The sequence below is a fragment of the Pyrus communis genome, chromosome 15, assembly GCF_041283825.1.
Source record: "Pyrus communis isolate YQ-2024b chromosome 15, ASM4128382v1, whole genome shotgun sequence".
In the NCBI taxonomy this organism is placed as follows: Eukaryota; Viridiplantae; Streptophyta; class Magnoliopsida; order Rosales; family Rosaceae; genus Pyrus; species Pyrus communis.
Genome location: NC_142579.1, coordinates 39971225 through 39992093, shown reverse-complemented (window position 1 = coordinate 39992093; position 20869 = coordinate 39971225). Strand labels below are relative to the sequence as shown.

Here is a 20869-nt window from a genome sequence, read left to right as displayed (position 1 = left end):
GTACTGTCTAATTGCCAAAAAATGTCAGACGGGCAGGATGTGAATCATTTTGGAAGCAGCTCCGGATTTGCAAGAACTACGGTGCAAAATGCAAAGTTCGAAGTTGAAAAGTTTGATGGCACAAACAACTTTGGGATGTGGCAATGTGAGGTCAAAGATGTGTTGGCTCAACAAGATCTACTTGCCGCTTTGGGAGAGAAGCCGGAAGTTATGTCGAAGCCGGAATGGGAGAAATTAAATTTGTGGGCTTGCTCTTCAATTCGGTTGTGCCTTGCAAAAACTCAGAAATATTTTGTGATGCGGGAGTCATTGGCAAGTGTGTTGTGGCAAAAATTGGAAGACAAGTATATGACGAAGAGTGCAGAGAACCGGCTACACTTGAAGAAAAACCTCTACCGCTTCCAATACAAAGAAGGTACAAAAATGATTAGACACCTTGATGCTTTTAATAAGTTGATTGCCGACTTGTTAAATTTAGATGAGGATGTTAAGGATGAAGATAAGGCCTTAATATTGTTGAATTCCTTGCCGGACTCTTATGAGCATTTTGTTACTACTATTATGCATGGTAAAGAAACTGTGAAATTTGAAGATGTATCAAATGCCTTGATGAATTATGAAATGAGGCATAGAGATAAAAATCATGATAGTACCTCGGAAGCTTTATTTGTTAGAGGTAGAACATCGGAGAGAAGATCATCTTCTAGTAGGAAAAAATCACAGTCTCGACCTAGAGGAAACTCTAAAGGTAGAAAACCTTTGGAAAGGGATGAATGTGCATTTTGTCGTAATAAGGGCCATTGGAAGAAAGATTGTCCTAAATTGAAGACCAAAGGTAAAGAAAGTTCTGAAGCTAATGTTGCTGAAGTTGAAACAGATTTTCCTGATTTTGCTTTAACCACTTCCTCATCATTTGATTGTGCTACTAAGTGGGTGTTGGATATGGGTTGTACTCATCATATGACTCCTCACAAGGATTGGTTTTCAAGCTTGAAAGAGTTTGATGGCGGTGTTGTGTTCATGGGAGATGACAATCCTTGCACAACAAAAGGGATTGGTACAGTTCGTTTGAAGTTGCATGATGGCATGGTTAAAGAGTTGACAGGTGTTCGGTATGTACCGAATTTGAAGAAAAATCTTATTTCTTTGGGAACTTTGGAAGCCAAGGGCTTCAGGTTTCATTCAGATGGGCAGACATTGAAGGTGACTTATGGTGCACTTGTTGTGATGAAAGCTCCTCGATGTGGCCATTTGTATTTATTGCAAGGAAGCACTGTGACAGGTGAAGCATCTGTAGTCTCAGAAAATATGGGCACATCCGTTTCTAATACTACTAGATTGTGGCATATGAGATTAGGCCATGCCGGTGAGAAAGCTCTACAAGGGCTTGTGAAACAAGGTCTTCTAAAAGGTGCCACGACTTGTAAGCTTGATTTCTGTGAGCATTGTGTCTTGGGGAAGCAAACTAGAGTGAAGTTTGGTACTGCTGTACATCAGACGAAGGGCATTCTTGATTATGTGCATTCGGATGTTTGGGGTCCTACAAAGACTCCCTTTTTGAGTGGTAGACATTGGTTCGTGACCTTTATTGATGATTATTCAAGAAGGTCTTGGGTCTACACTATGAAGCACAAGAGTGAGGTGTTGAGCATTTTCTTGGGTTGGAAGAAAATGGTTGAGAACTAGACTGGGAGAAAGATTAAGATTTTGAGATCGGATAATGGTGGTGAATACACATCCGACCCTTTCTTTAAAGTTTGCAAAGAAGAAGGGATTGTAAGACATTTCAGTGTCAAGGGAACTCCACAACAAAATGGAGTTACAGAAAGATTGAATCGAACATTGCTTGAGAAGGTTAGATGCATGTTATCTCAGTCGGGTTTGAGCAAGTCATTTTGGGCAGAGGCAGTTACTTATGCATGTCACATCATCAACCGGTTACCCTCAGCTGCTGTTCAGGGTAAGACACAAATGGAGGTATGGTTTGGAAAACCCTCTTCTGATTATGACTATATTCGTATTTTTGGTTCACCTGCTTATTTTCATGTAACTGAAAATAAACTTGATCCTAGAGCCAAAAAGGCTATCTTTCTTGGTTTTAGTAGTGGTGTCAAAGGTTACAGGTTGTGGTGCCCAGAGATGAAAAAACTTGTAATCAGCAGAGATGTGACATTTGATGAAGAAAATATGTTTAGAGACTCTGATAAGAATGTGAAAGATGTCCAACAGGTGGAGCTTGAGAAAGTTGCCTCTAGTACTTCAAATCTTATTTCCGCTGATGTCGAAGCCACTACAAGTGAAGAAGTGGAAGACCATGAGGATGTTGAAGAAGTTGAACTTGAAGATTCTATTCAAGTTGAAGAGCAAGTTTCACCTCAAGAGTCTATTGCCAAGAACAGAGGAAAAAGACAAATTACCAAGCCAGCTCGGTATAGTGACTATGTTGCTTTTGCTATTCCTATTATCACTGATGAGATTCCATCCAATTTTGAGGAAGCCATTGAGAGTGAGGAAAAGGAGAAGTGGTGCAATGCCATGGGTGATGAGATGAATTCTCTCTTGAAGAACAAGACTTGGGAGTTAGTTAAATTGCCTAAGGGTAAGAAAGCTATTGGTTGCAAATGGGTGTATGCCAAGAAGGAAGATGTTGCTGAGAAAAGCAATGTCAGATTCAAAGCAAGATTAGTTGCTAAAGGTTATGCACAAAAGGAGGGCATTGACTACAATGAAATCTTTTCTCCAGTTGTGAAGCACTCCTCAATTCGCATTATGTTAGCTCTTGTTGCACAATATGATCTTGAACTTGTGCAACTCGATGTGAAGACGGCTTTCCTACATGGTGATTTGAATGAAGAGATCTATATGTGTCAACCGGATGGGTATAAAGTGAAAGGGAAAGAGAATTTGTTTTGCAAGTTGAAGAAATCACTTTATGGCTTGAAGCAATCTCCAAGACAATGGTACTTGAGGTTTGATAAATTTATGAGAGGCCAAAATTATTCTAGAAGTCAATATGATCATTGTGTGTACTTCAAGAAGTTGCAAGATGGGTCTTTCATTTATTTATTGATATATGTTGATGATATGTTGATTGCCTCAAAGAATGTCGAAGAGATTGAGAAATTGAAGAAGCAAATGAAGAATGAGTTCGAGATGAAGGATCTTGGTGAAGCAAAGAAGATCCTTGGCATGGAGATCACTAGAGACAGAGAGAAAGGTTTGGTATGCTTGAATCAAAGACAATACCTTGAGAAGTTGATTCGGAAGTTTGGAGTTCATGATTCAACCAAACCGGTTAGTACCCCTTTGGCTCCTCATTTTAAATTAAGTTCGCTACAGTGTCCTAAAACTGATAAAGAGAAGCTGCAAATGAAAGATATACCATATGCAAATTTGGTTGGTAGTTTGATGTATGCAATGGTATGCTCTAGACTGGATATTGCTCATGCAGTTGGCATGGTGAGTCGATATATGCATAATCCAGGTAAAGAGTATTGGCAAATAGCTAAATGGATATTGAGATATCTCCATGGTACTCGAGACGTTGGTTTATGCTTTGAGAGAGATGATTCTGGTATTGGTCATTTTGCTGTTGGTTATGTTGATTCAGATTATGCAGGTGATCTGGATGGAAGGAAGTCTACTACAGGCTATGTATTTACTATGGCTAAAGGGCCAGTTTGTTGGAGGTCCATTTTGCAGTCGTCTGTTGCCTTGTCTACTACAGAGGCTGAATATATGGCAGTTGCTGAAGCTATAAAGGAGGTCATTTGGATACATGGACTGATTAGAGATTTGGGGGTTGATCAGAAGCAGGTGGAGGTACATTGTGATAGTCAGAGTGCCATTTATTTGGCTAAGTATCAGGTTCATCATGCGAGGACCAAGCACATAGATGTGCGTTATCACTTTGTTCGTGAAGTAGTTGGTGAAGGGGAGATCATTCTCCAGAAGATTCCAACTAAAGACAACCCCGCTGATATGTTGACTAAGGTTGTTGGTGTAGCCAAGTTTGTTCATTGCTTGAACTTGGCTCACATTTTGCCTATATAAAGAAGGCGTTGAGCAGTAGGAGTTTTGGAGCATTTGGCTCGGCATGAGTTGTTCTCTTGCTAGTGATTGGGAGTGATGTTGTGTGTTAATTGTGTTGTTTGGCTTATCATGGCGTTTTTCGGAACTTGGCCAAGGTGGAGATTGTTGAATAAGTGGCCAAGTGGCCATACTTTAGAATAAACAAATTCAAAGGTGGCAAACACCTTCCTTGTTTTGGGGAGGAAAAAAGGGAAAGTCTTTGTCTTTGTGGAAAAAGTTTTGAACCAACACCCGTGGGTGTTGGCTAAAAGAAAAAGAAATATTGTTTTTAAGAATGAGTGCTCATGATTCGGTTTAGAAAAGGAGAGAGAGTAGAAGAGAGCTTATTTGCCTTTGCAGAAAAAATAGAGAGAAATAAGGAGCTCATTTGTTTCGGTTGTTAAGAAGCAGAGAAGGAAGAGCAAGAAAGAGGTTTCTTTTGCAGAGGAGAAAGGGAGCTGCAAAGAGAGAGAAGAGAAGCTGCTGCTTCATTCGGTTAGTAATCATCTACCAAAGTAGTTGTTGTTGTAATAGCTTTGAGCTATATGTATAGAGAAGAAATTATTTATTATATTTCTTTCTCTATTTGTTTCTTTGGTGTGTGAGAGCTATTGGGTGTATTGGGCTTTTGGGTTGTGAGATTGCCAACACTTTGTAAACTCCCATTTGGTTGATAGTGGATTATCGGGTGAGCTTCTACTGCTCCGAGGACGTACTCCAGTTACACTGACTGTGGAGGAACCTCGTTAAAATCTTTGTGTCTTTTATATTTTGTTCTTGCATTTTCATTTGATAAATTTCTTGTGGGCTAGCTTGAGTTGGTTCCAAGAGATTTTGGTGCTATCCTAGCACAACAATTCCACAGTTCCACAACCACACCAACAGAAAGCCCTAATCAGCTAACCTTCTTCCTTTCTTCTTTCCCCTTTCCTCTTTTCTTGCGTCTCAAGCTTTCCCGGAGCGGTGGACGTGGAGGGTGGTGCCATTGGCAGCGGCGTTGGTGCGTGTTTGTGCTAGTGCTGCGCTTGTGGCGTCACGCAAAATGGCCTCCCATTACTCCTCGGACGACACCGTTCCACCCATCAATGCAACTGCCGTGGCTGTCGACAAGGACAATAAGAACAGCAACTATGCCGTCCGGTGGGCTATTGATCATCTTGTAACCGCCAGCACCAATCCGTACATCATCCTCATCCATGTCAAGCACAAAAACAATCGTAGGTACCTCTATTTTCTCTGCTTCATTTTCGAAACACATTGTTTGGCCTTGTCAACGTGATTTCTTTGTTTCTTTTCGGAGTTACGCAGAAAGTGATGCTGATTCGGGTGGTAATAATGGACGTGGTGTTTTCGTTCCTTACCGTGCATATTGCGCTCGTAAAGGGGTACGTACGTGCATCTTTCCTATCACAGATGTGATGTGTTACGCGTAATATCGCTTGAAGGGTCTAAAAGGTTTGATTTGATTTTACTTTTTCAAATTTTAGGCACAAGTGAAAGAGGTTATCCTTGATGACAGTGATGTTGCAAAAGCACTTTTGGAATATGTCAATTGCAACTACCTCAATAATATTGTAGTTGGTGCATCAGCAAGGAATGCTCTTACAAGGTTTAAATCTCTCCCTCTCCCTCTCTCTCTAGCTACGTTCTGATGCTGTGGTTCTTCACAGGAAGTTTAAAAGTGGGAATGATGTGCCCAGCAGCATTGTAAAATTAGCGCCGGAATTCTGTTCTGTATACGTAATTCAGAAAGGGAAGATGTTGTCAACAAGAACTGCAAAGAGGCCAGTGGTTAATACTGCAGTTCCACCCAAACAGCCATCCTCCCAGGGACTTCCATATCATACCCCAGCAGATAATAATGAATTTGAAAACGGAGTTAGGTCCGTATTTTAATTGCTTCTCTTCAGGGCAACGTGTTAAGAAACCCTCACTTCTTCTCAGTTTTCTTCAACTCTGATCTCTTTTAATTGCACGGTTGAGGTTTTTGCAAAGTGTCATGTCTTTAAGTAAGACAAAACATCGTGCAGTGAGAATTTCTCTTATGCTAACAAGTTGTGGTTTTTGTAATGCTGTTGGTGGAAGCAGAGGACAGCCTGCATCAAGGGGAGGGTGGAAGGTTCCAGGATCAGTCAAAATGCCTGCAGCGCGCGAGAGGACAAGGAGTGCTCCGAACAATCTCTTGTTGGATATTAATGTTGACATGGCTAACCGTACTGCAGCACGGTCTTCGCTTAGCAACCGCACTTCGAATGCTGATGAAAGTGACTTTTCAATGCCATTATTTGGATCAGTGGATATGACAAACCAATGTTTCGATTTCTCTAGTACATTAAATTCTCCCAAGGACTCATCCAGACAATCTGCAGTACGTTTATATTAATTTGGTAGCATAAAAATTTATAAATCAAGGCCTAGATAAAAGAATAATCTGGCTGTTAACTGTTTGATTGATTACAGCGGGATATGGAGGCTGAAATGCGAAGATTAAAGCTCGAATTGAAGCAAACAATGGACATGTACAGCTCGGCCTGCAAAGAAGCAATCTCGGCAAAAAATAAGGCTAACGAGCTTAGTCAGTGGATGCAGGAGGCGCGAAAGTTCGAGGAAGTGAAGCTTGCTGAACAGACGGCCCTTGCCATTGTGGAAATGGAGAAGGCTAAGTGCAAAGCAGCTATAGAAGCAGCTGAGGCGTCGCAGAAGTTGGCGGAGATGGAAGCTCAGAGAAGAAGACAGGCAGAGATGAAGGCAAAGAAAGAGGCAGAAGAGAAGAACCGGGCGTTGAATGCTTTGGCACATAATGATCTCCGGTATAGGAAGTACACCATTGAAGAAATTGAAGAAGCTACGGAAAATTTTGAACCAGCGAATAAAATTGGTGAGGGTGGATATGGACCCGTATACAAAGGCAAACTCGATCACACGCTGGTTGCCATCAAAGTTTTGAGACCTGATGCTGCTCAAGGGAGGAAGCAATTCCAACAGGAAGTATGCTATTGATAAAATTTTGAGATTTGAAACATTACATAAACATTGTACTATCAGAAAATAAACAAAAAACGAAATGGTTATCAAATGTGATCATATTTTGTGTTGACATGCAGGTTGAGGTCCTGAGCTGCATTAGATATCCTAACATGGTTCTCCTCCTTGGTGCCTGCCCTGAATTCGGATGCCTAGTATACGAATACATGGAATACGGAAGCTTAGAAGATCGGTTATTTAGAAGGGGTAACACCCCCTCAATTTCGTGGAGGAGACGGTTCAAGATAGCTGCTGAAATTTCAACAACACTTCATTTCCTTCACCAAGCAAAGCCGGAAGCCCTTGTACACCGTGACCTAAAGCCAGCAAACATCCTATTAGACCGGAACTTTGTGAGCAAGATCAGTGATGTAGGGCTAGCACGCTTAGTTCCAGCATCTGTAGCAGACGAGGTGACACAATACCACATGACTGCAGCCCCTGGAACATTTTGTTACATCGATCCTGAGTACCAACAAACTGGCATGTTAACAACAAAATCGGATATATACTTGTTGGGGATAGTACTACTCCAAATCATCACAGCCAAGCCTGCCATGGGACTTGCTCACCATGTTAGGAGGTCCATCGAGAAGGGAATATTTTCAGAGATGCTTGATCCAGCAGTGACTGACTGGCCAATTGAAGAGGCTCTAGCGTTCGCTAACTTGGCATTACAATGCACAGAGCTAAGGAAGAAGGACAGGCCCGACCTTGGCACAGTTGTAGTGCCAGAACTTATACGGTTAAGAGACTTTGAAAGGACCGGTGACACTACTCCTCCTGGGTTCAGTTATAGTCCAAGCTCCACGTCACGTCCTTCCACATCAAGAACATCAACTACAAATAGTCAGGTTTGTAACATTAACTGGTAGACTCGTTTGGACGCTGCTATTGAAGAAAATAAGAGAGGGAAACATGGGTGCATAATAACTATTTTAGAGTGCTAATAACAATTCTCATTCGTATTTTCTATTATAGTTTTTATCTGCTACCGTCTTAATTATGCTACATTGTTGAAAACCAGGAGCCACTGAATAAGAGTAGCTCCGGGGGCGGAGTTGACATATAGTGCCGAAGTACAAAGAAGACGCAGACAATTCAAAAGCACCCGATGACGCGAGGAACGAAAGGCCGGAAAGCTAGTTACAATTGAAGAAGCTGAAGGAGTGTTTGTAGATAATAGGAAACTGATACCAGAAAAAATGAAAAAGTTGATATTCTTAGGCTTCTTTCACTGATTGGTTTAAGCTAATCTTTGGTGGGTTTGTGATTAGTAAATCATTGTTCTTTAACTTCTTTGTACTTTGTGTTCATGCTGTGCCTGTCCATAATCTTTTCCTTTTGGATTATAAGACGGTCACTGCCCTCTGCAGTTGAAGTTTGAGAAGATTAAAGCGTGGTGACTCAAAAGGAAACCTGGAAGGATATATGTACTTAGCTGAAAACTGGAGGCCTAAAAGAAGTCGGTAAATTTTATTTATTTGAGCAATAATCTAATCAAATCTAATCTAAATGGGAGTGGAATCCGAAGTTGGGTGCAAATGGACCGAGAAACATACTACTTTAATCAACTTGGTTATGCATAAGTCTGCGCAGAGGCGGAGTCATGAAAAGACCAGAATGGTCCCGGGCCCATCCTGGCATTTTTTTTTTTCACGCAAAAAGGTTTAGTATTTATAATTTTCAAGGTTTTTCATAGGCTTAGGGCTCCAATCCGACGTTTTTACTTTAATTTATTTAATTGGGTTTGATTTGAGGTTGGTGGCTCCTATGGAGTTTGGGCAATCCGTTGCTTGTACTTTGAGGAGGACTTGGTTTTGGGATCAGTGGAGGGAGAGAGAGGAAGAAAGTCATATAGGTTTGGGGTTTAGATTTAATGAAGAGAATGATGAGGACGACATCATACCAGACCTAAAAGATGTTGGTCGGTTATTCACCACACGACATAGTAATTTATAGAAGATCAGGAAAGCGTTTTAGATTGAGACATTTGGGTCCCTCCTAAACTTAAAATTCTGGCTCTACCACTGAGTATGCGAGTTGAGATAGGTGGATTAGAAGAGCAAAAAGTTAGTGAAATAGTTGTGAGATATCCTTATTCCAAATAAGAGAAGTCCATCTTACAAAGAAAGGTATAACTAAAGTCTAAAGAAGGAGGAGCACAAAGTGATTCCAAAGGTGGATTATGTTTGCAGAAAGGCATCAGAAAAACAGTACAAACTAGAGGTAGAGGATTAGATTGTCATTGAAGCCTTTCTTAGGATTCCTTTTCCCATGAAATTGAAAGAATGCAAAAATACAGGCTTCAAATGACATGAAAGTAGCTAGCAAAATTAGCGCAAATAAAATCGGTACAAACTCCTAATTGAAATATAATTGGGTACACTAAACAGATAATACCAATGCAATATGGGTGTGCATGAAAAAAAAAATAAAAGTGAACCGTATGTAAGTCACAATTTAGTGTCATTTTATCGTATGTTTACTGTTACTTTAGTTTTTCTTAATTAAAAATTTGTAACCGATTTTATTGGTGCGTATTTTCCTTGAGTAATTAATCCTCGTTCTACATATTTAATAAGAGAGTATCTAAATCAAACCTTTTGAGGTGCCATACACACGCTTGTATAAAGGGCAGATAAGTAGAACAAAGTTTTCTCAAGGCCACACCATAACTTGGTCAGTTGTCAAAGGTTATGCCTCTATCAGATGAGTAACTCCAAAGATCTAGTATCCATGGCAAGGAAATGGATTCCCCGGTCCTTCAAGGCGGTGGTTTTCGGGCTGATCATGTTTGCCGGGTTGACATATGAAGATCAAACGGTGGATCCTGAGACTGGTTTACTATGCATCAGTGAATGCGGTACATGTCCAGTCCTATGTTCACCACCTCCTTCTCCTGAACTCGAGCCTTCAGGTCCACTGCCATCACCACCACAATCACCGCCACCAGTGCACCACTCTCCACCTCAATATTACTACATTTCTCCGCCGCCCTCACCACCGAAACAATCACCATCACCACCTTCCTCACCGCCAAAACAATCCCCGTCACCCCCATCATATTCTTCGAAAGGCGCTCCTCCTCCTCCTCCTCCTCCTCGGTTTGTCTACTTCTACGACATGCCTCCTGCCGGTCCAGTGCCAACAGCAACAACAGGAACAGGAGTGGTGAACAACAATCCACTTCCTAACTACTTTTACACCTCCATGGCTTCTTCTCCTTCTTCTGTTCGTGTCTTGCTTTTGTTCATCTTGTTAGCTCACCATCTTGTGTTTTCTTTTTGGTGAGAAGTATAAAATTAGACTGTTACTATGCCATAAATTTCAGTTTTTGAATTTGTATTGCCATAGAGGCATTGACCAAATCTTGGGTGATGTATATAGACTCCTACTTGTATTTAAAATTTTATTTGTTAATTATTCTTTTTTATGTAAATTTTGAAGGTGATTTAATTTGTGATCTAGTTTCACTTCGAGCGATAGAAATGAGGATCCGAACTTAGTGTAGGTCGTCCTAAACAGACAATAACTATGTATAAATCGATTTGAAAATTTATCCAGAAACTAATATAAGTTTTATCGTAATTTATACAGTCGCTTTATTATCAATTCACTCATGTTATAATACGTGAATTAATAACGTTCAGAATTGTGTAACCATTACAATTACAAATTTCTCAAGCAAAAATAAGATAAAATGAAACTCAGTCATACCTTGTATCACTTTAACATGAAAATGAAAAAAAGGCATTTTATTTTATTTTTATCTGTTTTCAATTTTTAATAAAACTGGAAAATCAAAAGAAAAATTACCTCTTAAAGTGGGCCCATAGGGGCCCAATAAGCCCAGCAAAGGGTTCGATCCAGATCCCAATCGCGGCAAATCAAATCGAAACTGGGCAACGAACTCCATTACAGCAGCAGCAGCAGCAGATCTGAAAATCTGCATTTCCCTCCGATACGTCCAAACCCCCAACCGGAGGGTCCGAGATCCGAAAGCTCCATCCAATTCGGAGCTCCAGCATCCGATGATGGAGTCCGAAAATGCTGCCGACGACTCCTCCGCGGTGGCCAGCCTCCTCCCGTTGGCCTCCGCCTCCCAGCAACCCTACGTCACCGAGCTCCTCTCCTTCACCCTTGATCGCCTCCACAAGGTCCTCCCTCCCTCCCCCTCCCCCCTCTATCTCCCTTGTTCGTTTGGTTAATTGGACTTGAAATTGATTTATTTTTCTCGGGTCGGGTTTTTAGGAACCGGAGCTTCTCCGGGTCGATGCGGAGCGCATACAGCGGCAAATGCAGGAGGTGGCGGTGGCCAATTACCGAGCTTTCATTGCTGCTTCCGACGCGTTGGTTGCAATTCGAAACGAAGTGTCTTCCATTGACAAACATCTCGAGTCTCTGGTAGTAATTAATTAACTCTAATTTATGGTTAATCAATTAATTAATTTGAATCTATGATGCATTTTTGTAATGCTGACTTGAAATTTTGGGTTTTGGTAGCTGGAGGAGACGCCGAAGTTGATGAATGGGTGCACTGAGTTTGTTGAATCTGCGGAGCAGATTTTGGAAAAGAGGAAATTGAACCAGACGTTGCTAGCCAATCACAGTACATTGCTCGACTTACTTGAAATCCCTCAGCTTATGGAGACGTATGTGTTTGAAAAAATGTTTTAAATCATTGTTTTGAATTGTAGCACTACTCTAGGTAGTGTAGATCCATGCTACATCACCCATAAGTTCGATTTGGATTTAGTTTTCGAACCCCAAAACCCGAAACACAGCATTCTTAAGTTACCCAAGAACCCGAACAATGCATTATCTGGATAGAAAAATGCCGTTTTTCTGAATGGGATTGTTTGATGGTAGCTGAGCATGATTATTCGGAATGTTGTGTTTCTTGCGGAAGCTGGTTGTGCCATAGGATAATTCTTGTATGCTTAATTCATTCCCGTTCTTACGCAGATGTGTGAGGAATGGAAATTACGATGAAGCTCTTGACTTAGAAGCATTTGTTAGCAAGCTTTCAACCATGCACCCCAAGTGAGTGTTGCTGCCCCCTTATTCCCCTCATTAACCAATAATAATTTTCAACTTTGTGAAAGATTGTGTACTGAGGCTGTCTTTGTTGTTTTGCTTATTTCCTTTTCTGCCTCTGTAAGATTGCCTGTTATTCAAGCTTTGACTGCAGAAGTCAGGCAGACCACTCAATCTCTTCTTTCTCAACTTCTTCAGAAACTTCGTTCAAATATTCAGGTATTGTGTAATTCTTTGAACATCAGCTAGTGCACTTTTGATTTTTCGTTCACATTGATTACAAAATTTTAATTTTTTTTCTTCCTGGATGTGTGTTTGTGCATTGCAGTTACCTGAATGTCTCCGTATTATTGGATATTTACGTAGAATAGGAGTTTTTAGTGAGTACGAAATGCGTTTACAGGTAAGGGATTAATGTATTTTGCGCATTCTTTACATTTATGTATTTTGCAATGTAGAACGCTTCAAATGACATGTGTGGACATTCAGGCTTTCTTGTATCTGACCTTATTTTTTCTGTGTTTTAGTTTTTGAGATGTCGGGAGGCATGGCTTACTGGAATTCTGGAGGATCTGGACCAGAGAAATGCTTATGAGTACCTGAAGGGGATGATAAATTGTCATAGAATGCATCTTTTTGATGTTGTTAACCAATATAGAGCAATATTTGCTGATGATACATCAGGCAGTGAAGAAAATTATGACGGTGGTCTTCTTTTCAGTTGGGCTATGCATATAATCACTTCACACCTGAAGACTCTCAAAATTCTGCTTCCAAAGATAACTGAAGGCGGATCTTTATCAAATATCTTGGATCAATGCATGGTGAGCGTCCTCTGTTATATTTATTATCATTTTGCACATGCTCGCATCACGCTATAAATGGAGATAGATGCTTGAATATGGTTGTTTCTTTAATGTCCATGATTTGCAAGATATATCACCATTCATTGAACTTTTCATTTACTCGTCACTTTTTAACATATGATAAAGCACCAAAGCTTCACTTCGGAGTATTATTGCTGGGGTGTGTATCATCAGGACTATATGAGACATGGAAATGGCATCAAATAAACATGTTTGTGCTGCAGAGGAGTCTGCAATTTAAATGATATAAATTCGCCATATGCTTTTACCTTTTACGCCCAGGAATAAAATCTTGTAAATTGGTCATGCTAGTCCTATTATTATTGAAATTTAAGAGTAATAGAAGCTCTGTTTGTTTATCTGATCTTGTTCCTTTTTTTTTTTCTGTTGACAGTATTGTGCTATGGGACTTGGTTGGGTTGGGCTAGATTTCCGGGGCTTGCTGCCATCACTGTTTGAAGAGTACAGATCTTATTCCCCCATTTTTCTTGACTATCATATACCTTAAATTGTTTTCCTCATTGTGAATGTTAACCTTGGTTACTTTTCCAGGGCAGTTCTCAACTTGTTCTCAAAAAACATGAGCACAGCAGTTGAGAATTTTGAGGTGAATGAATAATTCATGACTTGAATTCAGTGTTTCTATGATTAAAAGTGCAAATAATTGCTGTAGACTGAGAGATTTAAGTTGACATTGTGCTTAAATTCAGGTGGTCTTGGATTCACATCGTTGGGTCCCACTACCAGCAGTTGGCTTTTCGTCGAACAGTCATGTTGATGAAAATCAGGATGATGTAACCCCGCCATCTTATCTTATGGAACATCCACCTCTTGCTGTTTTTGTTAATGGTAAGTGTTATATAAGCTTCTCAGCTAAAATCTTCTATGCTTAGTTGTTTACTGAGGAATTGCCCTTTCCCCACAGAATTCTCATCTTGTGTGCTTTGTTCCTTTTTAGCTGCCTACTTTAGTAAACCAGATAATGATCGATGGTCCAATATCATTGATGTGGAATGTGGATACTGGATAAGTTTCTTTCTGTCGTGTGGGACCTTTTGGAAGAAAGAAAGTAGGTTTCCAATGGTTACTTGTATGAACTGCAAAACTGAATTGTAAAGTGGGAAATACATATCATGGTTGCTCTTAAAAATAGTGTGTCAATAGGTCCACCTATAGCATAATACTCCAGAGGAATGGCCCAATTTCTGCTTTTTTCAGGCATTTATGCATATGTCTCTTTCTTGTTTAGGCGTGTCTGCAGCAATGAACGACCTCCGCCCCTGTGCCCCAATAAGTTTAAAGCATGTGCTTGCTCAAGAGTTGATCAAGGGATTGCAGGCTGTTTCTGATTCTTTACTGCGGTACAATACAAATCGGATGCTGAAAGAACACGAGTCTGGACTTTTCCTCTCACTTTGTCGAGCATTTATTGAGGTATAATATAAACAAACTCAGGCTACGTATTGTCTGATATTTTCTTCATCTACAGACATTGACATCTTCTGTACCTTACAAATGCATTCGTAGGTTACTTACCCGCACTGTGCCACATGCTTTGGCCGCTGTTACCCTGGTGGAGCTGCTTTAATCATGGATGCAAAGAGTCTGTATGATGGGATTGGCCGCCTATTGACAGTCGCCACTCCATCAAGAGGACTCACGAAACCTGTTGGTGATGGAAACGGAGATGGAAATGAGAATGAAAATGAAAAGAACGTAACTGAGAACGGTGACGTGTCTGCGGTAGAAAATAGGGTCTCGCCGGTTGTTGAAGAAACCGATAATACCAACTCTGATGAGGGGGAACAGAAAAGCCCCACTTTGCAAACAGAGGAAGAGACGCACTGATCACGGACGTGTGAAGCAAATAGAACACTCCTTGTAGCTCCCATGTTTTGTAATTTTGAATATTGGCTCTAATATTTTGCTTGTAATTATTTGGCTCAAAGATGTTATATCGGAATTTCATATGTTATATGATAGAGAAGAGAAACAATTTGATTGTAGAAAAACATCAGCAAATTAATAACACTTTCATACTGATTTGTTGTACCATCCTCTGTACCGCTAAATTTTTGCTTACATTTTTCTTTCTATGAGATCAAAAGGAATTATTGTTAGTTCGTGTCTGCTCTTTTATACTTAAAAGTTTGAACTTCTTTTGACTGGACATAGTTTTAGAATAAAAACGATACTATTACTTTAACTGTTTTAAGTGTTAATTAACGTTTTTTTTAATAATGTTTATACACCTATTTTTACTGATATACACTTAAATAATAATTCAATTATGAATAATCACATTATATAATTTACAAAATTGTTGGCCTGCCGCGTATTGCAGTTACAAATGGCACTAAACTGCTCCCGCAGCTGTCAAATCTCTCTCACTTCCAGTCGTCTCCTGCACCTCCAATTTCAACAGGTGCACATTTCCTTCGTTTCCAAAGGAAAAATCCGATTCAAAGTTAAATGAAATTGTGAACAAAATAGTTCATAAATCGATTAATTGAAGCTGATAATTCAGTAGCAGGATCACTCTGTTTCAAAATTGAGCTTAATTTCATAAATCGATTGTAATTTGTTTGTTTCGTATTTTCGTTTTCGAATTCGGCTTATATGTATCATCTTTTGTTCGGGAAGAAGCTTTGGAGGTTATGGCGTCCACTGTCAAAGAAGCTTCGGAGCAAGAGCAAGAGCAAGCAGCCCCAAGATTGCAGATTTACTCCACCTCTGATACTCTATCAACTTTCTGGAGAGGTACTCTCTCTCCCTCTCGCTACACACACACACACACACACACAACACACACACACACACACACACACACACACACACACACATATATATATATATATCTTACATTTGATCATTAACCCCTTTTTTGCAGAAAAGTATGAAAAAGATGCCAGGAAGTACTGGGATGTGTTTTACAAGCGGCATCAAGACAAGGTATGTTTGTTGCTTACTTATTCGGTTAGTAAATTTCAGCGTAGCTATTTACTTCTGCGGCTTCCGGGCTCGAAAAATGCTGACTTTAGGCACTGCTGCATTGTTCTGTATGCTTAATGTCAGTTGCTTGGATCCGAGTTTTGATTTTGGCCGGTGTTGTATAAATTTAACTGCGAATTCTTGAATCAGTTCTTTAAATCTCGGCACTACCTGGACAAGGAGTGGGGCAAATATTTCTTGGTCAGTGAAGAATTATGTTGGAGATATGGCGGTTTTAGTTTTCTTGTTTCATATTCATCCAACAATTCAGTAAAATGTTAATTTTTGTTTTGGTTTTCATCTTTTTGACTTCAGGGCGCTGGGCGGAAGTTATATTAGAGGTAAATTGTGTGCCAGTCATCCATGTTAATTTTGTTGTCTAGATATCTCTCTATCAGTTGAGATCATTCACGTTTCTGCGCAAATTGATTTGGAAGAAGTATAATTTACTTCTTTTTTGTGGACTAATTACTCGAATCAAAACGGAAAATGCCTGTCTTTTTTTTTTTCTGTCTTGTCTTGATGAACCAGAATCTTGTTTCCAGTTTTACTTTTCCCGTAAATTTTGTACACTCTTGTGGCAAAGTATTTATCTTGGTTTGTTTAAAGTTGGTGATCTATTGTATGTTTCTCTATAGAGGATCTCTGACCCTTTTCCTGTCAGGATGTTATGTATTGGATTATTGATTACTATTCTCACTATACAGGTTGGCTGTGGAGCTGGAAACTATTTTCCCACTGGTTGCGATGTATGCAGATGTGTTTGTCCATGCATGCGATTTTTCAACAACAGCTGTTAACTTGGTTAAGGTGTGGTTTTCTTCTACATCTACTTGCTCAGTCCATGGCAAGGGATACTTGATTGAATATGTTCAAGGGACGTTGCTCATGTTTGACCAATAAAATACAAGTAGACAAAAAATAGTAAGTTCAATTTAGATTGGTAGTTGGTACTGAATAGCCGTGACAAGTGATGCATGACGAGTTTTATGTTGTTATCGCAGACACGTAAAGACTTAGTAGATACCCGTGTTAGCGCATTTGTTTGTGATCTTACCATTGATGACCTAAGCAAGCAGATTTCTTCTTCGTCCGTGGATATTATAACCATGGTATATGAATTGAACATATTGAGCAACTTTCCCAGTGGTTCGATTTGACGAGTGATCTTTTTTACTTAGTAAGGTTGCTGACTTGTTAAGTAGATATTTGTGTTATCTGCAGTGTCTCCGGAGAAGATGTCTATGTTATGAAGAATAATAGGAACGTTCTCAAGGTAACTGATAATTCTTATAAACTTTTATTTCAAGCAGTGTATGCTTCTTCATATCTGAAGAAATTTGTGGATTCCTCTTCCCCAGCCAAATGGTTGTGTGCTGTTTCGTGACTATGCTACTGGTGACCTTGCTCAGGTTCATATATATATATGTGTGTATTTTGAAGTTCATCCTTATTATCGATTGATTTGTTCCTTATTTGAAAGATGGTTACAAGATATTGAAGTTTACTTCTTAGTTAATGTAATGGTAGTTGACAGGAAATATTGAATTGCAAGGACCAAAAGTTAAGTGAAAACTTTTATGTCAGGGGTGATGGCACTGAAAGTTTTACTAGCACACGCTCGTACATTGAGCTACTTTTTACTTTTTTCTTGGTTGACAAGCTTGGTTGTGATCCCTTATTGACGAGCTTATTTGAAGAAAATGGTTTCGATGTTGAAGAACTTGATTTGTGCTGCAAACAAGTTGAGAATCAGTCAACGGAGTTGGTTATGAATCAGTAAACGATCCTATTTTCACTAGGGTTGTAGGTTGTGTTCTGTATGTGGATGAGGGTTGTCACTTTGATTAAATCCTGCTCTTCCTTAGGTTTTTTTTTTTTTTTTTTTTTTTTTTTTTTTTCTTCTACTAATTCATCTTCCCTGATCAAAATGTAATTCTTGTTTTTTATTCCAGGCGTTGGGTTCAAGCCGTATTCCTCCTTTCAGATGATACAAACTCCTATACCAAAACAGAAGCAGCAACCGAAGTAGATCATCTTGGTCAAGAGAAAATCGTGCTAGAGGTCAATGAGAAGATCTTGAAGAAACCTGTGAATGATTTGGAGGTTGACATTTCTGACGGTGTAGTGATGGAAATGTCTGGCATCTTACCTTCCAATGACAACGAGGTAAAGTTTCGTCTTTTTTCCTTCCAGAAATATGCTTAAATTTTCATAATTGTTTGCAGAACTAGAGCTTTTATTAGGTTGTGACTCAACTCATTTTTTGAAGACATTCTTGCTCATGGGTAATTGAGCTAGAGCTAGGTGATTTGACTTTCAAGATAGAAGTGTTATCCAAAGTGGATCAACACACTTGCAAATCAACTGGTTTAATGTTGTGGGAATCAGCTCGGTTCATGGCTTCCGTTTAACCAGAAATCCAACTCCGGGGTATTTGCTCTATGGTCGCCACTAAATCTGCTGACCTTGTGTTCGCGACTGATGGTGACTCAAAAGCGCTTGACCTACTGAAGCCTAATGTCAACTCAAATCTTAGACCGACATTTCTGGACAAACTGATTACAAAAAGATTAGAGTGGGGAATAGAGATCATATAGAAGCCATCAAGGAAGCTAATTCTCAAGGTTTTGATATCATCCTCGGCACAGATGTCACTTATGTAGCTGAAGCTATCTTGCCCTTATTTAAAACTGCAAAAGAGTTGATTTCATCTGATAGAAACACTGCTGAGGACTCCGAACCGGCCCTAATCTTTGTCATATTTTCCTTCCTGTAGACTAGCCTTCCATACTTTCAGCTGCATCCAAATTCGGGTTTGAGCTAGTCGGTAAGTGGCCTATAGAAATTCCTACTTCATCACAAAGCATCATCAAATCTTGGTTCATGGTTCGGAGCATGGCGAAAGGGGAGCATTACCATATCCTGTACTTCCACATGGAGCGGAATTTTTCGACTCAATAGTTATATTTTTTTTCTTCTGTTACGACGAATCATATCAAGAAATACAGTCAAGGTTCAACATTCCAGACATTTTTTTGTTGTTGTCACATTGCAGCATTTGCCTTCACGTATGTTTTTTCCCCCTTAAATTCTATTTGGCAACATTATCAATTGTAATTGTAAAGCATTCTTTATCCTTTGAACGAAGATCTGTAATTTTCTTGTAATTTGTTTGAGTTGCCGTCGAGAGCATTGGATGAAAGGGGAGCTTTCACCTTCAATTAAGTATTTTTTTTCTTTTTGTTGGGCATATAAAACTTTGTTTTGCAACCGGAAAAAAAAGGAAAAAAAAGGTTTGTTAATAAAACAAAATAATTAGAGCGAGGTAAATAAGGTTAACTTTTTATAATAAAATCCACTTGAAATTGAACTAATATATAACATAAATAATAGATATCAAATAATGAAGAAAAAGACATTGTTTCCCATTTGTTGCACAAAAAAACTCTTAAATAAAAGTATCGAATTTGTCTCTTGTTTATGCTTATATTGCAGTAAACATAAAACATCAAGGAATCAAACACTGGATCCTCACTTGAACAAGAATGCATGCAACCTTGATTTAGGTGGCTGAAAACAAACAAGGACAAATATCACTGGACGGTAAAATAGATTTTACAAATCAATTATCAATATTATTTAAATTACATATTAATAGAACTCTCTTTGTTAACCACAACAGAATGAAAAAAAACTAAATCTTTTATCACAATAAAAAGGTTAAGAGCAGTAACGTAATTTCACAAAATGAAATTTTTTTTACAAGTGAGCGCAGTAACATAATTTTACAAAATGAATTTTTTTTACAAGTGATTTTAATATCTCTAATTTAAAAAAAATTAAAAGTAAATCTCTCTCCATCTCTTCCTACTTCCACGTTCTCTCTTACTCTCTTCCTCACTCCTTCAATTTAAAAATAAAAAATAAAAAATTTCACACACTTCATGTCTGGGCATATATATATTAGTACTTATTAACAACAAAATCACTTAACTGCTTATTGGCACACCTTAAAATAAATCCAAAATGACATAAAATATCGATAATAAGTTATGTTGATATGGATGTCCATTGCAAAATAGTCCATGGATCTATTCCATATATTTTATCAATTAGAAAGGGACGGATCGTTTCCGAGTTTTTGGTTTAGACTTATTTTTAATTATGCCTCATGTAACTCAAAATTAATTTTACTGAAATTCAATTTTCACATTCCATTTTATCTCATGTAACTCAAAAGTCTTCATTTTATTTTATAAAACTCAAAATCCCGCTTCACACCTTAATTCTGATAATGTGTGGGTTTAATTTAGGTATACCAAGCTAATCAATTTCTTTTTTATATTTTTTCATCTCTGCAACTCAAGCCCAACAACCCAAAAAAATTATTGTTAAATATCACCGAAAAATTATAATCAAATACATGGTAGCATTACAACATAAATCTTGAAAACTGCTAGGTTTAAAAATATCCAGGGCCTGTTAGCAAGAACAGCTATGGCTTCAAGCAACAAGATCTGCCCTACATGCTGAAGGGTTCTTCATGATTACCAACACGAAGGTAGAACTTACGCCACAGAAAGACTGCTGCCACATATACAGTTCATAAATCATTAACAGAAGTCAGATCAGACTAGGGAGCTTTTGTGTCCACAGAGAGAAATTTTCAACTTTCAGCCTATGGTATATATTGCACCAATTAGGGCGAGAAAGCAAAGTTCACCTGCCTACCAAATATAGATAAATACTTTTCGGAAAACGGCCTTGAAGTCAGCAAATTAATGACAAATTTAATGCCTAAAATTAAAGGATTTTCGACAGCAAAAAAACTAAAAATAAAAATAAAAACCCTGAGAAACCCTAATTACTAATCC

The 20869-nt window shown here is 38.9% G+C and overlaps 4 protein-coding genes across 5 annotated transcripts; all 4 read left to right on the top strand.

Annotated features, from left to right (window-relative positions):
- The first annotated feature begins 4927 nt into the window (after window positions 1-4927).
- On the top strand, window positions 4928-8492 carry LOC137749427 (U-box domain-containing protein 35-like). Of its 2 annotated transcripts, none has more exons than XM_068489524.2 (8): window positions 4928-5288; window positions 5380-5456; window positions 5559-5680; window positions 5742-5954; window positions 6160-6439; window positions 6532-7059; window positions 7176-7949; window positions 8123-8492. In XM_068489524.2, exons 1-8 carry the CDS (start codon window positions 5114-5116, stop codon window positions 8165-8167), a joined length of 2214 nt encoding a protein of 737 aa, XP_068345625.2. In that variant the 5' UTR covers window positions 4928-5113; the 3' UTR covers window positions 8168-8492. The 2 variants fall into 2 exon arrangements, with proteins under 2 accessions (XP_068345625.2, XP_068345633.2); XM_068489532.2 differs by having other exon boundaries at window positions 4956-5292.
- A 1254-nt stretch (window positions 8493-9746) lies between these two features.
- Window positions 9747-10537, top strand: LOC148691003 (uncharacterized). Its single transcript, XM_088686681.1, has one exon. It carries the CDS (start codon window positions 9808-9810, stop codon window positions 10387-10389), a length of 582 nt encoding a protein of 193 aa, XP_088542807.1. The 5' UTR covers window positions 9747-9807; the 3' UTR covers window positions 10390-10537.
- A 450-nt stretch (window positions 10538-10987) lies between these two features.
- Window positions 10988-15056, top strand: LOC137747262 (conserved oligomeric Golgi complex subunit 8). Its single transcript, XM_068487341.2, has 12 exons — window positions 10988-11255; window positions 11350-11502; window positions 11602-11750; window positions 12064-12141; window positions 12261-12354; window positions 12464-12538; window positions 12663-12959; window positions 13396-13463; window positions 13554-13608; window positions 13712-13850; window positions 14251-14435; window positions 14529-15056. Exons 1-12 carry the CDS (start codon window positions 11130-11132, stop codon window positions 14847-14849), a joined length of 1740 nt encoding a protein of 579 aa, XP_068343442.2. The 5' UTR covers window positions 10988-11129; the 3' UTR covers window positions 14850-15056.
- A 295-nt stretch (window positions 15057-15351) lies between these two features.
- On the top strand, window positions 15352-19234 carry LOC137711032 (uncharacterized). The gene is made up of 10 exons (XM_088685042.1): window positions 15352-15426; window positions 15645-15761; window positions 15892-15953; window positions 16143-16193; window positions 16308-16333; window positions 16700-16802; window positions 17217-17268; window positions 17354-17404; window positions 17948-18161; window positions 18265-19234. The coding sequence occupies exons 1-9, from the start codon at window positions 15352-15354 to the stop codon at window positions 17981-17983; spliced, it is 573 nt and encodes a 190-aa protein (XP_088541168.1). The 3' UTR covers window positions 17984-18161; window positions 18265-19234.
- The last annotated feature ends 1635 nt before the right edge of the window (window positions 19235-20869 follow it).